This window comes from Mchenga conophoros, linkage group LG3, assembly GCF_057382185.1.
Source record: "Mchenga conophoros isolate Kocher_MC1m ecotype Shallow Benthic linkage group LG3, M_conophoros_male_GT1.1, whole genome shotgun sequence".
In the NCBI taxonomy this organism is placed as follows: domain Eukaryota; kingdom Metazoa; phylum Chordata; class Actinopteri; order Cichliformes; family Cichlidae; genus Mchenga; species Mchenga conophoros.
Genome location: NC_140528.1, coordinates 77,737,151 through 77,749,152, shown reverse-complemented (window position 1 = coordinate 77,749,152; position 12,002 = coordinate 77,737,151). Strand labels below are relative to the sequence as shown.

At 41.2% G+C, this 12,002-nt stretch overlaps 1 protein-coding gene across 1 annotated transcript; it reads right to left on the bottom strand.

The window, feature by feature from the left end:
• Positions 1 to 4,468: 4,468 nt before the first annotated feature.
• On the bottom strand, positions 4,469 to 6,368 carry LOC146580603 (uncharacterized). The gene is made up of 6 exons (XM_085268074.1): positions 6,307 to 6,368; positions 5,886 to 6,230; positions 5,463 to 5,795; positions 4,801 to 4,926; positions 4,684 to 4,706; positions 4,469 to 4,585 (listed from the first exon to the last, which is right to left on the bottom strand). Exons 1-6 carry the CDS (start codon positions 6,347 to 6,349, stop codon positions 4,469 to 4,471), a joined length of 987 nt encoding a protein of 328 aa, XP_085124200.1. The 5' UTR covers positions 6,350 to 6,368.
• Positions 6,369 to 12,002: the final 5,634 nt, after the last annotated feature.

Below are 12,002 nucleotides of genomic sequence, written 5' to 3'. Positions count from 1 at the left end.
TCCTTAGCAATAGATTGCATGGTTTATATATTTATACAATTCAATATCTATTTGAAATTCCAACAATATTTATATTAAGTCAATTAACTATGATTACATGTATAAAATATAAAACTTTATAAAGTTATATCCAACTTCATCAAAGCTTCAAAAGGTAAGTTTTTGTAATTAAACAAAACTATAGCGTTTAACTTTGTTATAACCCACAAATGAAGAAGAAATGAGGATTTACTTCCCTGCTTGGTAATATTAGTACAGTCCAGCAGCGGGACAAGCAGTGTTTTCACTGAATTGGCATTGTTAGCAGTGTAACTTAAATTTTTACACTTTGTAAAGTTATTCGGTGGATTAGATTAAACCTTCAGGTCAGGGAATATGTTTGACAGCTCTGCACTAGAATAAGAATCACATATGGAAAAGAAATAGTAAAAACTTACATGATTTACTCATGAAAGTGGCCACTTTGTCATTACTTTCATATATTGTTTTAGTAAGTATCCAAAACATACAAGTTTCATTATATAATTTTTCAGGGGATCTTATATCTGTTTTCACTCTCGTATGCTTTTCATACAAGTTTCACACAAGGCAGATACAAACTTTATAAGATTTATATATATCTTTTCCATATGGTACCACATACCACACAATATACCACAATATCACAGTGGCCCATAGCGAGGGTGGGAGTAGGAGTCAATGCAACTACTGTTGGTTTGATTAGCTTAGCAGCATCAGAAATGTTCATGATTCAAGTGCAAATTTCTGAAGTAGTTTAGGACATGAATGTCTGTTTTCAAAAAATTAGTCACCTTCATTTTTCAATGGACACATTTGAGTTGGTTATGTGTACACATGATTGAAATGAGACAACTGACATCTGACCCATTTGGATAATCTCAAGAAGCCAGTGCACAATTCAAGCAACATATAACTTATAACTAACTGCCATCAGTGATTGCATTGGTAAGGGAACGCCTAAGACTGTTCACTGGTTGATAGACATCAACAGTATGATGTCTGTGATGCCCAACTCTTGGTTTTATTTCATCACTTTATAAACCACTTCACTATAAATTATGTTAAACAGTATCAAGTACATTTAGTGATTAAAACACTGCAAAGTGTTTGCCAAAGTAAATGAAGGAGCGCTTCAGCTCATGGAAAGCTGAATGTAACATGGTATTCGCTTCAATACTGCATCTCCCACTGCATTAAACATGAACGTGCTACTCCGTTCAGACATTTTCTAAACAGGGTTGTTGCCACTAATGAGGTAACACGCAATACACAAAATGGCTTCTCTTGACTCTTCTGTCTGAACTTGAGCACACTGTGGCCTAGAAGCCACAGGCCAGCCTTCCTGTACACAAGATACGTCTCAAGTTTCCACCAGTGGAAACCTGTTCTCACCTTATTCACCACAGGACTCAAAACAAAAGTCAACTGCTATGCGCTGGCTACTTTAAAGGTTGCACCCTCCACTCAAGTCACTGGTTACACGGGAGTATTAATAGATCAGATGGGTTTTTTGTGTTCGTCTTTGTCAGCATCTATTTCTCACCATTACATTACCTTGTTTCTACTCAGTGGTTTTGTTTGGTTTTGCTTTTTTTAACCGTAGTAAACAAACTGTACACTAATTTCTTTGTGTTGTGTCATAACTTTTGCAAAGTGTAAAGCCTCCTGTGGTCGTGGGCGACTGTTTTCACACATTTATTCCTGTTCACACTTCACCAACTACATTTAAGGTGTAGTTGAAAAATACTTTCACCACTGCATTTCATGCTGTTTTGGTTTTGCTTCCTGGAGTTTTGAGATATGCATCTATAAGAGACATCATATTTTAAGATGGTCAAAACTTTGTAAAATTGCATTAGATCTTCCACACAGCTACAGTGGGGCATAAAAGTACTTAGTCAGCCATCAATTGTGCGAGTTCTCCCACATAAAAAGATGAGCGAGGCCTGTAATTTTCATCATAGATATCCCTCAACTATGAGAGACAGAATTAGAAAGAAAAACCCTCAGAAAATCACATTGTCTAATTTTTAAAGAATTTATTTGCAAATCAGGGTGGAAAATAAGTATTTGCTCAATAACAAGACTTAATGTCAGTACTTTATTACAAACCATTCAAATGTTTAAACGTTTTCTTTAAGTCTTCAGAAGGTTTTCACACATTGTTGCTGGTATTTTGGCCCATTCGTCCATGCAGATCTCCTCTAGAGCAGTAATGTTTTGGGGCTGTCACTGGGCTAGACAGACTTTCAACTCCCTCCAAAGATTTTTTATGGGGTTGAGATCTGGAGACTGACTAGGCAACTCCAGGACCTTAAAATGCTTCTTATGAAGCGACTCCTTTGTTACCCGTGCGTTGTGTTTGGGATCACTGTCATGCTGAAAGACCCAGCCATGTTTCATCTTCAATGCTCTTGCTGTTGGAAGGAGGTTTTCAATCAAAATCTGACGATACATGGCCCCCTTCATTCTTTCCTTTACATGGATCAGTCATCCTGGTCCCTTTACAGAAAAACAGCCCAAAGCATGATGTTTCCACCCCCATGCTTCACAGTAGGTATGGTGTTCTTTGGATGCAACTCAGCATTCTTTCTCCTCCAAACATGTAGAGTTTTTACCAAAAAGTTCTATTTTGGTTTCATCTGACCATATGACATTTTCCCCATCCTTTTCTCGATCATCCAAATGCTCTACAGCAAACTTCACACAGGCCTGGACATGTACTGGCTTACGCTGGGGGACACAACTGGCACTGCAGGATTTGAGTCCCTGGTGGCGTAGCGTGTTATTGATAGAAGCTTTTGTTACTTTAGCCTCAGCTCTCAGCGCGTCATTCACAAAGTCCCCCCATGTGGTTCTGAGATTTTTGCTCACTGTTCTTGTGATTATTTTGACCCCATGGGGTGAGATCTTGCGTGAAGGAAATAATGGAAATAATTAGGTTGCTATAATAACATGTTACCATATGTTGCAAGTGCACTCCAGGCCAGCTACCTGTTAACCAGACTGTTGACAGCTAGCCAAGTGACCTTTTCAGTTTCAGCTGACTGCAGGTTTCCCCAACTTCATAAACAGATCATGAAACTGATGTCATTGTTAGTCAGTGGTGCCAGTTTCAGTCATTATGCAAATGTACTGTTTTTACGGTTGGGAAAATCTGCAGTCAGCTGAGACTGAAGAGGTCAAGTGGATGAGTGATGAAACATTTCTCTCATGGCTACGTCCAGATGAACAGAAATAACTTTTTGGGATTTTGTTACCTGGATGATTGAGCATGCATCAAGACATCTGACTTGTATAGTTAAGTTATAATTCTTTTCATAGCTATCGTATCTTCATCTCCTGAAATACAAAAACTTAATCAAAATTACGTTTTGAAAATGTAAAATAGATGGATAAAATTTACAGAATGTTTGAGCCCTCAGACAGACTGCAAATCAACTTTGTGTCAATGATTCCCACAAAGACGACAGTTTACTGTGTTAGCATCCCATCTGAGTGGGGTTTGAAAGTTTTTGTCCTTCTGTGGGAGATGTGACCAAGAATCTGTCGTATTACTAATGATAGCCTGTGCTGTCTGACCTGTACGTTCTTAAAACTATGATGGCAACTTTTCAAACAAATTTTTTACACTAAGGTGTGGACCCTCCTCTTTTGGAGTGCCCATTTTAAAGCACACTTTTGGAGGAGAGATGTAAAATGAATAATAGAAAATAGTTTGTTTTTGTGGACAATGTATCAATCACGTGAGAATAAGTGTGATAACTGCCTATGAGTGGCTTTTTATTTGAAAAGTCAGTAATGAGTGTGCAGTTTATACAGATGTGTTTTCAGGAGCTGAGCTTCACAACCTATTTCTGTCTCTCAGTAATATTGGTATTTGAATGTAACAGTGCAAAGAAGAGCATTTGCCCAACACAGGCAATAATTGCCACGTATGTATTAAAGTTATTTTTTATAGCGAGCAAAGTGGTTTGTAGAGTCACAGCAAACAATTCCACACGTTCACATCTCAGTCACCCACAAAAAGAAAGGTAGCACAGCATTCTTCAGGACAATTTGTGAAATGGAAAGACTTTCATCCAAAAGTAGCATTATTTTAAAACAGTAGATTTTGTTTCTACAGTGCAATGTACAGTAAATAACTGAAGAGAAATACATTCTGTTAGTGGTAAGCAGGGTTTTAAATATGACATTCCATGGAAATCATGCTGGTTTTTGAATCTTAAGTATATAAAAATATAGTTTAGGTGAAGTTGCCGAAATGTACTAAGCTTCAGTGACTGAGAAAGATCTCCAATCAGGAAGAACCTGCAGAAACTCTTAAAGGCGCAAGAAACAAACAAAACAAAATCCAGCAACCACCATGAGCGTTGCAAGACATCCCTTAGCCATTATTTATCATAGCTTGGTCGTATTCCCATGATGAAACTTTGATGTTCAGTTGTCAGGGTTTGAGTGTAGAGTAAATTACAGTGTCTCTATTGGCTTTTACTGTAGGTTGTCTGGGCCTGATACTACTGTGAGCCAAACCCACAGATGTATAGACGACTGTATCACCAGTCTGTGAACAAAGGAAATTCCAATAAAATAATCTATTGCTGTTTGATGACTGGGATAGGCCATCATGGGGTGGATGGATGGATTAAGACAAACTCTCACCTGATCGCCTTCATCGGCCGCTTCTGTGAAAAACAAAAGCATTAAAAGATACCAATAGTTAGTAGTTACTGCAGAATAACAGAATGTGGATATCGTCCTGCATAACTGTTTACACACCTGCAGATTTTTTCATTCTTGTCTTGCAAAATGTCACTACAAGGAGGAGCGTCACAGTTCCAAGAACCATGTTTGACAGCATCAGTGCAATAACGGTCGGACTCAGTGATATGCTTCCAGTATCTGCTGTAAACATGATACATGATTTAACATTTAAAATTTGATTTAGAGAAAGCTAATTGTGACAAATTGGATTTTTGTAAGTTTAGCTACTTACTCTGACCACAGGCATTTCTTTTTCTACACAAATGAGCCAAATTCAAACAGCAGAGAAACAGATAAAAATGAATAAATAAATAAAGTAAACACCATATTTAGAATTCCTTTTATAACGTTCTCTGTGATAACCTGTTGGCAAGTGAAAACCTTATCTCATCTCTGATCTCTTCAAAGCTACCACATTTCTTTGACAAACACTTATCTCGGAGAGGAGGATCTGCCACTTGACTGAGCGGTTTGTGGGGTTTGGGGGTATTGGTATTTTTAAAGGGTTTAATTTGATCTGACATTCTGATAAAAAGGACAAATCTGGCAAAGTTTCACAGACTTGTTGTCTTTGGATCTAATCTACTGGAAACTACACTTTAAAGAAACACATTTAAAAACTGTTGAACCTTAAAGTGGAAGCCTTAAAAAGTTGAAAAAAGCACTGTGTGTCTTACCATTATTGACTGTTGTCCCATTTCCAAGCAGTATTTGTCCACATGCATTGACAGCACAGTAGTAGACCCCAGCATCATCCCGGCTCCTGACGACAAAGTTGTACTCGCAGGTAGTTCGTCCTCTGTCAGTTCTCTGGGAGATGTTGTTCTTCTTATCAGAGCAATAAATCATCTCTGGAGCAGAACGATCCGAGTTTTTCAGCCACATGAAACTAGTGAGTTCTGCTGTGCATTGAGCAGAGTGAACAGAACAGCTGAGAGTCACAGAGTCTCCGGACCTCACTGACTTTGATTCTGGCTGCTGGACGACAGAGTCGCTGATTGTCTTTGCACCTTGGAAAACAAACCATTTGGAGTGAGATTGTTAGCACTGTGTTCACATTCAATTGAAATTATTTGAAATGCAAACATGTCCAAACATACCTGTCAACATCAGAAATGTTCCTGACCCAAACTCAACCTCACTTATGTGTAAGACTCCACAGAAGTATGTTCCAACATCTTCCCATGATGTTTTATTTATGGTCAGATGATTGTTAGTCATGTCAAATTTAACTGAAGAACGGTTAACAAATTCTTCACTGAACTCTCTCACATTATACTGAGAATTAGTTTTTACCACCAGCTGTAGTTTCCTCCCTGTAGTCACCTTGTACCACAAGGTTTTCTTTGATGCGCTCTTTATGAAGCATTTAATAGTAGCTGAGTCGCCAATCTTCACTGTTTTCAAAGATTCAGGCTGAGAGACGTCACTTAACTGTGCTGCACCTGAAATAATTCAGACAGACTCAGTTTCACACAAATGAAGATCAAAAGTTTACACAAGTAAATTTCTTTTACTTACATAATGAGCAGATCAGGAAAACGTTCACAAAGAACATCTTCATCTTGTCTCCTTCTTCAGTACAGCAGTCCACACTTAATGAAGCAGCAGTATACTTCTCAGATTTAAAAACGCCAGCTTGTCCTACATTTTGCCACATCTGACAGGTCTGATTGGTTCATCACCATCACACTGCAAAACATGATTGGCTCTGTCGAGTAACGTGGCGTAATGAGAGAGATTTAGGTCCCCCTGGCCGCCCCCTGCCATCAAAGCTGAGGGGGTAAAAGGACTTGACATTCAGCCTTGTGTGTTAAAAAAGATCAGAGTGCTAAAACAGAACTTTTTCCTACAGTTTTTTGATCATCTTCATTCGTAATCAAAGACAAATCACAAATGTAAGTGATCAATATGCAGAGAAATGCAGTTTGAGTTTTGGAAATGTCTGTTCTAATGTTTAGAGTTTTGTGTGTAGACATGAGCCATAATCAACCTTTTGTATTCATCTGTTGGACTGAGAAGATAAGAACTGTGTCACCAACCCATCATTATACTTTTGAACGAGTGTCAAACACAGGTTGATGGTTCATGTGGTTTTTCCGGGATTGTATTGAGTAAATTGTGATTGAAAAACACAGTTTTAAAGAGAAAAAGTATTTGGATTAAAAGTGAATTTACTAATGAAATCTAAAATGAATGAAACTTGAAGTGAAGAATGATACGGTGTGGCGGAAGATCAGTTGACCTGATTGATTGACTATATATTAGAGAGAGAGAGAGAAGTGGCGAGTCAGCACTTGACAAAGTCTCAACTGGGATGGATGGAGGTGTTGTGGGTCAGTTCTCAGCGGTCCTGTGAGATTAACAGCAGAGTCCAGCCGAGATGCAAAGAGGTAGCAGACTGCCCACAATCTGGACTTCCTGTGATGTCAATAATCCAGTCATTCATAACACAAAGAAAATCCAGGCATATCTTGAGTATTTTTGAGTATTTTTACTGAGCACATTACATACTCCAGCTGTGGTTTGTGTATACTGAGGCGTAATAAAGCATTTGATTTGTTTCCCCATGTTTTTTACACTTAATGTTTCAGTTTGTACTTAACTGTGCTGCACCTGAAATGCGATCCACATTCGTATATACGCAGTTAATCAAGTGGTTGGCAGGCTATGACAGCGTCCTTATGTGCCGACACCGGTGTTTTAGCTAGCAAAGCGGTGTAGCTGATGTGGAGTGAAGCCACGTTAATGACAATGTGTACAACCATTGGAGATGTGAGCAGGACAGACGGAAATTGACGGAAAAATTGTGGACTTTATACCAGTTTTTAAATTGTGTTGATAGACCACGTAAAACCAGAGTTATGATAAAAATATGCAATGTTTTGTTTTCTTCCTGAATACTATCGTTGTTTATATTTACTGCAGGAAGAAACGGTAAAAATGGCGTTTTATAAGGAAAATGCTCGAAAGCGCTCTCCACCCGTGAGCAAAAACAAAACCGAAAAAACCCGACCCTTTCCTATTGGTGGAAAAATGTACCATGTTGACCAATCAAAAAATGATATGGCAACATGGCATTTAGTTGTTTAGGAAGGGGGAAGTTTTAGGAGTGACGGCGGTGTTTTGAGATGTGAGAGATTTGCGACGTTTAGCGCAAATCTTGTGTAGTTAGTGTGTAGTGTAGTCAATAGTTTTGTTGTGTGTGTCAGAACAATGAGGCGACTGCTGAATGTTACAGGTGTTACAGGAGTGATGCATCTCCTGTTATCAGGCCTGCAGGTATCAGGCTGTTGTTCTCCTTTATCTCATAGTGGACAGAAATTATTTTTGGAGTGGCACAAATAATTTGTGTGGCAGCAAATTTGATGCAGAACACCTGATTGTTCTGTAAATAGTTTGAAATGTTTATTTAAAAAAATGCCTTGGCTGCATTTTCAGGTAAACAGCTGCAAAACACTTTGTTTGCATAACTCAGTTACTTTTTTGAAGAAGTAACTATAGAATTAATTGCCCAACATTGGTCATTATATACTGTATTTTGCAGACAGAGAGTTACAGGAATCTCTCCCAGACCACAGACTCATAGTACAAGTCATATATATGTATATATATATATATATATATATATTTTTTTAGGGGTGCAACGATACACAAAATTCACGGTTCGGTTCGATACTTTGGTGTCACGGTTCGATATTTTTTCGATACAAAAAAGAATGTTCATGCCTTTTTAATTTGTCATTTATTAAAATTATAAATATATATTTTAACTCAAAGGTACAGTTTTTAAATTTAATGTTGCTGACACAACAAAGTAATAAAAAATAAATAAATCTATCTGATCGAGAAATCACTCATGTTTGGAAAAGAGAGTTTATTACAGAGAAATTGCTCTTTCCAAAATAAAAGCTATACTATACGCTTCTTCTGGGCTATATTCTCAGCAGCATATTAAACATATCAGGTCCCCATAAGGAGAATCATGTGCTAACGGCTGTCTAAATGACTCGGGTAAAGTTTGTAGCATGCGTGCTTGTTGTTTTTGTCTGCTTCCACTTGTCTTTGCACTAGGATGATGTCGGAGTAAATGTGCAGTCATATTCGTTTTGTTCCCTCTAGTGCTGTCAGCGTTAATCTCGTTGAAATGACGTTAACGCCACAACACGGCAAATCTCTGTTAACGAGCTACCGCGGATCGCCCCATGCGTGGGGCTGGATGGCGTCAACACGTTAATGAGCTAACTGCGCTAACGCAGTAGTTCCCACCAATGTAATTGAGCATTGCGTGGCACATCCAACATACTGTTTTACTTTTGTCCATGACCCGCTTACCTTCAGGGTCATACGTCACATGAAAACCAAAATAGTTCCAAACGCCAGATCTGAATGAGGGTGGGGGAGGTTCAATTTGCCATGTTGGAAGGAGAGCTTAACTTCTGTCTCGCTAGCTTGCCCTGCGCTCAGTGAATCTGCGTTCGACTACTCCGCCTAGGCTGCACTGTCGAGCGTAGATCCACTGAGCGCTCAACACAGACAGCATCATCAGAAGAAAAGTTGATAAAATAAATTAAAAATTTTGTATTGTTTGATACATATGCGTACCGAACCGAAAGCACTGTATCGAACGGTTCAATATCGATACGAGTATCGTTGCACCCCTAATATATATATATATATATATATATATATATATATATCCTATTTCAGGTCAGTTCCTCTCGCACTCAACGATCTTTCTCCTATCGCACTTGGGGCTATGTACCCAATCTGTTAGTGCAGCACTACGGACAATACCTACAACCACGATTACCGACACTAACAAGCTGATCTACAATACGGCAGCAGTGATCAGTGAGATGCTTGGGTACAAGTTGAACAGCCACAAGGGGCAGTACCCTCCATGGAGAAGGAGGCTAGAGGGCAAGATCAAAGTAGCACGGAGGGAGGTTAGCCAACTAACGGAGTTGCAGAGAGGTGCGACAAAGAAGGTGCATAAGAAATACAGCAAGCTGTCCATACCTGAGGCCTTGGAAACTGCCAAGCAAAGACTCACAGCCTTGGCCAGCCGCTTGAGGAGGTACACCAGGGAGATAGAAGGCAGGGGAATAAACCAGCTGTTCTCCACAGAACCAGCAAAGGTGTACTCTCAGTGGCAAGGGAACAATAATAATAAGAGAACAGCACCACCAAGGCTGGAGACGGAGCAATACTGGAAGAGCATATGGGAGAAGGACGCAACCCATAACGGCAATGATCAGCGGCTAGTGGATCTGAGGGCAGACCACAGCGACCTCCCTGAACAGGGTCCAGTAACCATCACAGTGGCAGATATCCAAGAAAGGGTCTCCAGTATGAAGAGTTGGACAGCACCAGGGCCCGACATGGTTCACGCCTACTGGCTAAAGAAGCTGACTGCACTCCACGAGCGTCTGGCAGCACAAATGAACCAGCTGCTAGTTAACGAGAGACACCCGGAATGGCTAACCGAAGGTCGGACGGTCCTGATCCCCAAGGACCCCAAGAAGGGACCGGTCCCCTCCAACTACCGACCAATAACCTGCCTCAGTACTACATGGAAGCTCCTGTCAGGCATCATATCGGCTAAGATGAACAGGCACATGGGTCAATACATGAGCGGGACACAGAAAGGAATTGGCAAAAATACCACAGGCGCAAAACACCAGTTACTGGTAGACAGAACAGTCAGCCGAGACTGCAAGACCAGACTGACCAACCTGTGCACTGCCTGGATTGATTACAAGAAGGCCTATGACTCAATGTCCCACAGCTGGATACTGGAATGCCTAGAATTGTACAAGATCAATGGGACCCTAAGAGCCTTCATCAGGAACTCAATGGGGATGTGGCGTACAACACTAGAGGCCAACTCCAAGCCCATAGCACAAGTCACCATCAAGTGCGGGATCTACCAAGGAGATGCTCTGTCCCCACTGCTGTTCTGCATAGGCCTGAACCCCCTCAGTGAGATCATTAACAAGACTGGCTACGGATACTGACTACGGAACGGAGCAGTTGTCAGCCACCTCCTGTACATGGATGACATCAAGCTGTATGCCAAGAGTGAACGAGACATTGATTCACTGATCCACACTACCAGGCTATACAGCAATGACATTGGAATGTCGTTCGGACTGGAGAAGTGTAGTCGGATGGTAACAAAGAGAGGGAAGGTAGTCAGAACTGAGGGGATTGAACTACCAGAAGGCAACATTGCAGACATAGAGGACAGTTACAAGTACCTGGGGATCCCGCAGGCATCTGGGAACCATGAAGAGGCCGCTAGAAAGGCTGCAACCACCAAGTACCTGCAGAGGGTCAGGCAAGTCCTGAGGAGTCAGCTGAATGGTAAGAACAAGATCCGGTCCATCAACACGTACACACTGCCCGTGATCAGGTACCCTGCTGGGGTAATAGGCTGGCCAAAGGAGGAAATAGAAGCCACTGACATAAAGACAAGAAAGCTCCTTACCATGCATGGAGGGTTTCACCCCAAGGCAGCACCCTGAGGCTGTACGCTAAGCGGAAGGAAGGGGGCCGGGGACTGGTGAGTGTCAGCACCACAGTCCAGGATGAGACAACGAACATCCAAGAATACATTGGGAAGATGGCCCCAACTGACCGAGTGCTCAGTGAATACCTCAGGCAGCAGAAACCCAAGAAAGAGGAGGGAGACGAGGAACCATCATGGAAGGACAGGCCCCTGCACGGTATGTACCACCGGCAGATAGAGGAGGTGACTGATATCCAGAAATCCTACCAGTGGCTGGACAAAGCTGGACTGAAAGACAGCACAGAGGCACTAATCATGGCAGCACAAGAACAAGCTCTGAGTACAAGATCCATAGAGGCTGGGGTCTATCACACCAGGCAAGACCCCAGGTGCAGGCTGTGTAAAGATGCCCCAGAGACAATCCAGCACATAACAGCAGGGTGCAAGATGCTAGCAGGCAAGGCATACATGGAACGCCATAACCAGGTGGCCGCCATAGTGTACAGGAACATCTGTGCCGAGTATAACCTGGAAGTCCCGAGGTCAAAATGGGTGATGCCCCCAAGGGTGGTGGAGAATGACCGAGCTAAGATCCTGTGGGACTTCCAGATACAGACGGAAAAAATGGTGGTGGCTAACCAACTGGACATAGTGGTGGTAGACAAACAGAAGAAGACGGCCGTAGTGATCGATGTAGCGGTTC

Bases quoted from the DNA above. Each gene is read 5' to 3' on its own strand.
- LOC146580603 (XM_085268074.1), bottom strand. From the start codon at position 6,349: ATGAAGATGTTCTTTGTGAACGTTTTCCTGATCTGCTCATTAT. The intron at 6,231-6,306 runs GTAAGTAAAAGA...GAATTATTTCAG, and splicing joins TTTCCTGATCTGCTCATTAT to GTGCAGCACAGTTAAGTGAC. The intron at 4,927-5,462 runs GTAAGACACACA...TCATGTTTACAG, and splicing joins TGGGACAACAGTCAATAATG to CAGATACTGGAAGCATATCA.